General features: G+C 43.2%; 1 protein-coding gene across 2 annotated transcripts; it reads right to left on the reverse strand.

The window, feature by feature from the left end:
* Positions 1–587: 587 nt before the first annotated feature.
* On the reverse strand, positions 588–5332 carry LOC141785910 (chloride intracellular channel protein 5-like). 2 transcript variants are annotated; one of them, XM_074664520.1, is made up of 7 exons: positions 5282–5332; positions 4229–4878; positions 2078–2187; positions 1630–1755; positions 1448–1554; positions 1181–1362; positions 588–1100 (listed from the first exon to the last, which is right to left on the reverse strand). In XM_074664520.1, exons 2-7 carry the CDS (start codon positions 4718–4720, stop codon positions 936–938), a joined length of 1182 nt encoding a protein of 393 aa, XP_074520621.1. In that variant the 5' UTR covers positions 4721–4878; positions 5282–5332; the 3' UTR covers positions 588–935. The 2 variants fall into 2 exon arrangements, with proteins under 2 accessions (XP_074520621.1, XP_074520622.1); XM_074664521.1 differs by lacking the exons at positions 4229–4878; positions 5282–5332 and adding an exon at positions 2948–3315.
* Between the last annotated feature and the right edge of the window lie 36 nt (positions 5333–5368).

Below are 5368 nucleotides of genomic sequence, written 5' to 3' on the forward strand. Positions count from 1 at the left end.
TCAGGAATATTAAATAACCTTTGCGACATCAACAGCAAACATAATTCAGGATGATCCCTAACTCTTCCTTCCGCTCACAGTACAATAACAACTAAGTCTATACTGCCATCTGCTGGCTATCTTACAGCTATACTTCTTAGTAGCCCCTTGGTATTTTTCATGCAGTGCTGCTGAATCATTTACAAAACAAATTAGCTTTTTTTTCCTTCAAAGTGCTAGAAGGTGAAGTATTGCTTAATAATTCAAGGACACAGTCATTTGTGTCTTATAAACTGCTCTGTTGCCAGTCCTCTTAGTATTCATGCCGTTCCTTTCTCTGAGTCAGATGATAATTACTGTGGAAATAAGATCCAAAGGGAGGGTAATGATATTCATAAAAGAGATAAGAGAAACTCATGCAGGGGTGTTACATAATAGTTCCAGGAAAAGGGTTGGAGACAGAAAGTAGATGTCAACCTGACACTTTGGATTCTTTAGCCTGAATTTCCATAAACAAATAGCAACACAAAACTTTTTTGTTTGTACAAAACCCAACAAAACAACCCAGTCTCTGAGAAAAATAGATTTATTATTCAAAGTGACATATACACAGTGGGTTCACATTTTTAATAATCACACAGAACATGAATTTATATTGTTCTTAACTTTTACACTTTCTAAGGCACACATGATCAAAAAGCATTTCTGTTACACAGGAGAGGGGGTTGATGGTTTTGTTTAAATGCAAAGATGACGTGACGGTGGTTATGCAGACAAAGACTGACTGTTGTTACGTAAGTGAGCAGATGTAAAGCATTTGATTCTTAAAAAAAAAGGTTAATTTACAAAAAAAGTACCTGCATTACACAAGAAAATCAGATGAAGAACCCCTGCACTGTCTCTTTAAGAAAGACTGTTCGTGATTCGATGTAAGGCAAATTTTTGTCTCAACGATTTCATTTCCCCAACCTCTTCGCTACGTCCTTGTAAGCTTGCTCGATTTCCACATCAGCCGCACACGTGTTGGTGAACTCATCTCGGCTGTAGGCGTTGCCAAGGTAACGCCACACCCCGCTGAATTCAGATGGGATGTCATAGTTTCTGTACTTCTTTGCGACCACCTGAAAGAAAGATTTTTCAAATCAATTCAAAGTTATCACAGAGAAGTTATGTCTCTCATTCGATCCAACAGGCAGGTTACCTTGACAACATGAAGCTTGGGCAGAAGATTGCAGTCTGCCAGCGTCAGTTCATCTCCATCCAGATATTTGCGGTTGGATACTCCATCACCGCCGCGGTGCCTGGCATCAACCTCATCAGGAAGTGGACTATTCAGGTAATCATCCAGCTTCGCCAGGGCCTTGTCTAGACTCTTCTCTAGTGCTGTAACACATTAAACAAAAACAAGATTAGAAGTTGAACAGTTGTGCCAGAAAGTGCAGATTCTGCTGCAAAACATTAATGTCACCTCTGTTCTGATCTGGTCTTGTGTTTTTGACAAACGCAGAGAACTTGGCAAATATGTCAATTCCTGCTGTGTTGGATTCACGGTTCTTCGCTGCAAGTTTAGGATATCTGTGAAACAGGAAACAGCATCATTAACATCCTCATCTTTTCACTTTTCTCTCTGTGTGTCTTTGTAGGTCTTACTTTGGTGGAGCCAGCCTCTCCTCCAGATACTCCTCTATTTTGTTGACGTCAGTGAGAACCTCCCCCTGGAAGGTGAGGAAGGGCGGATGGGTCCCAGGAGCCAGGTTGTGAAGGTCAGCAGGTTTCCTGCACACAATCAGTAACGCGTAATGGAAAACGATCTTAGATTCTTTATTATTCCCAAAGTTCCTGCTAAAAATTACTTTAGGAAGCCAGGAGCTTTTATGTAATATGTGGCACCTATTGTTGCTGTTTCCTTTTTGTCTAGATCTCTGCCAAAAGAAATACTACCATTCCCAAAAATCTATGAGCGGCTCATCAAACAGGCTGCAGAAAACAGCTTTTTATCTTTCTGTTCAGATATGTTATTGATTAGTTACTTTAAACACTATGAGCACATGTGAAACAATAAGATAAGATAATGTACATTATGAAATGCCATAATTACCTCTTGAGGTCAACAGTGGTGACATTGAAGACGACACCTTTCAACCAGAGGATCATAAAAAGGCGCTGAGAGAAAGGACAGTTTCCAATGCTCTCCCCATCAATTCCAGCCTGCGCACACACACACAAACACACACATAATAAGCAGTATACTCCTCATACACACACATTTACAGCTTCTTCATAATGAGATACAGTAAATGAACGAGTATGCAATGTGTGTGTGTGGGTGTGTGTATAAAGCTGCAACAGGACACTGTAATGAGATGCCTGGTCCGACATGAATAATCCACGCTGCTTCCATTAGCCGCATCACTGCTTGTATGAACTTCTTGTTCCTAAAATACTGCAGCAGAGCAGCAGCTATGGAAAACTTATTCACAACACACACACTCACACACACTCCTCATCAAAAGATGCTGACGCTTCTGATGCTGGATTTTTCAGGTCATCAAACTCCCAATCTCAAGAAAAACAGAACGCGCCCTGGTCATATTTATTACATGAGTTCAAAGGAAGAAATGTTCCAGCTCTCACTCTAAAACTGCTTATCGATCCAGAAAAGTATTAATTTAAATTTAAAGCAGCTCCTCTCTAGACTTGAAAGGAGCTCAGTAATAATTCATGAGGAGAGAGAAAGAGAGAGATTGTCCATGCACGTGGGTGTCAGGTTAACACATGGAAAATCAGCACACAACAACAACAACACAGCATGCACGCGCTTAAAGCAGCCAGAACTAACATGCCTTCACACTCCAGCTTCAGTTTTAACTTTTCAGCTTCATGAGGTTTGTAGAGTCATTTAGGAATAAGAAGAAAAATGATGAGAAGTGTTGTTAGGATGGAGAAACACACATGTAACACTCCCCACCTTGACGAAAAGTTCAATATCAGGGTCCTTGTCGTCCTCGGCTGCAGAATCCGTCATGGTTAATTAAAAAAACAACAACAACTGTCCCCAAACGTGCAGGTGTGTCTGTCCTTGTGTGAGCAGCTCACAGCAGATCCTCCTCCTGCTCCATGAGCTGAAGTCCGCTTGGTCCCATAGCAGCTGTGTCAGAGTGTCAGCTGAGGACGAAAGCCAACGTGAGAGTGTGTGTGTATGTGTGTGTGTGGGGGAGAGAGAGGTAGAATTTGTACCCCAGGCCTCAGCAAAGGGGCGTGACAGTGCTGGGCAAAAATAACCCCCTCGGGTGGGGAAGGGAGGTGTTCACGTAGTCAGGAGGGAAAGGGCACGTAGAGTCACCCCAGGGTGCCCTGCTCCACCCATCACACACAGCTCACACAGCTGACTTTGAATCATCAGGAGTCATTCTTGGAATATGTTTGAAGTCAACTGGCCCAACTGAGGAACTAAGGAGCATGGGAAGTGTAGTTTGATGGAGCTAGCATCAAACAGCCTCCTTTAAATGTGTGACCATTCCTGAAAGATTTACATCATTTGACCAGTTAAGCTCAAACATGTGCCGCTCAATTGATTCTCAGTTGAGTTAGCGCCAACTTGAGACTTTAGCGTTATATGGCAGCTATAGTATCAAAGGGCCCGATTTATGAGCCCTATACACTCCAGAGTAACTGGACTTTAGTATGAAATCTAATGATGCCATAAATGCAGTGAGTGTGTGAGATGTGAAGGTGAAACGTATAGATGTCGTACCCATAGATTAACGGCTATAAATTAAGATACGAGTTAAGACAAAGGAGACTTTTCCAGGAAGAACTCACACACACTCTGAAATTCACATGGCCATGTGACAGGAACCATTCCCAAAGTATCCCAACACTGAGTCAGAACATTCCTGTCAGTTCATCTCAGGTTATATTTAGAGCCGGCACACACACGTACACCCACACGCTCACTCACACACACACCAGACATGAAATGACATAAGGGTCTATGAATAGAAGTGTGAGCAGAGGCGACGAGAGGTGTCACAAACAATAGGAAGAGTCCAACACCAGACTTGAATTTAAAGACAGAAGCAAGAAACTTTCTGACCTCTCATGTGGTGATAATAAAATTCATGATGAGTGATTTAAGAGGCCTGAACTGTTCGTCTGATAATGTAAACAGCACCGTTTTTATGGCTGACACATGTCATAAAATGTCTGAGTCATCCAACCTGATAAATCAAATCCACTTCCTTCCTACCTTGGTGTAAAGTGTGACTTCAGGCTTTTCTTTGTTATCAGGTTCATCTTTTTCAGAAGCAGATGAAGATGATGAAGATGATGAAGAAGATGAGGACCTGCGGGATGAGTCCCTTCTTTCCAGGTCAGGCTCCACAGACCCCGTCCCCCAATTCAGCTCATCGATCCGCTCCTGCACGTCTATCCTCTCCTCCTCCACTTCCTCATTTTCTTCTTCCCTGTTCTCTTCCTTTTCATCTCCAGCATGTGAGGATGAAGATGAAGATGAGGATGAAGATGAAGAAGAGCTTCCTCGCCTCTCCTCAGTTGGTGGTCGAGGAGGAGGCAGAGAAGGAGGAGGTGGAGGTGAGTGTCCTGAACCTCGTGCGGTGTTTTCATACTGAGGCGTCATGCCAGAGGCCTCGTCTGGCGTCTCGTAGGTGAGGTCGTATAAACCTGAGGACTGGTTCTGGTACACCTCCGGGTCCTCGTACACGTTCTCAGAGCGATCCATCCTGCAGAGGGGGGGTCTTCAGACGGTGGAGCTCTCCAGGTGCTCGGTGAGAGTGGGTGTAATACCAACAGCGCCTTCCTTATCAAAAAGAGTGGTGGACTTTGGACGGGGAAGAAGGCCATCAATGCCAAGGGATGATCCTTAAAGGAGAATACAACCTGAACAGACGTGACACCAAACATCAGCAAACTCTTCTCAAACTGTGTCCTCTTGTGTGTGTTTTTTCAAACTCTGGATGTTCACAAAACACATTATTTGCCATGCACAGTGTTCTTGGTGAAGGGTGATGCTTTATGTTTAGGGATGGGTATTAGATTTCTCAATTTTGCCTCTCAATTTTGTTTGAATCCATGAGTTGTCTGACAGTGATCATGTTGGAAATCCAAAGCAAATGTCTTACAACCAGATTATAGCAGCAATTTTAAAGTTCCTGCGTAACACAGGATTGTGTGTGAGAGTATGAGACCAGAATGTGACACCTAGTCCGCCCAGTGGATGGCAGTAATACACCTAGTAGCGTCGAAACTGCCGTAAAAAGAAGAAGAAGAAAAAATGCCTCACCTGTACATGTGGAACTAAAGTCGTACTGTCTATGATCTGGGGGACATCAATCAGTGACGAACAGGTTTGCAGGTGAACACACAGAAC

The sequence above is a fragment of the Halichoeres trimaculatus genome, unplaced genomic scaffold, assembly GCF_033239565.1.
Source record: "Halichoeres trimaculatus isolate MK-OKI-2021-1 unplaced genomic scaffold, fHalTri1.1 fHalTri1_scaffold_24, whole genome shotgun sequence".
Taxonomy (NCBI): Eukaryota; Metazoa; Chordata; class Actinopteri; order Labriformes; family Labridae; genus Halichoeres; species Halichoeres trimaculatus.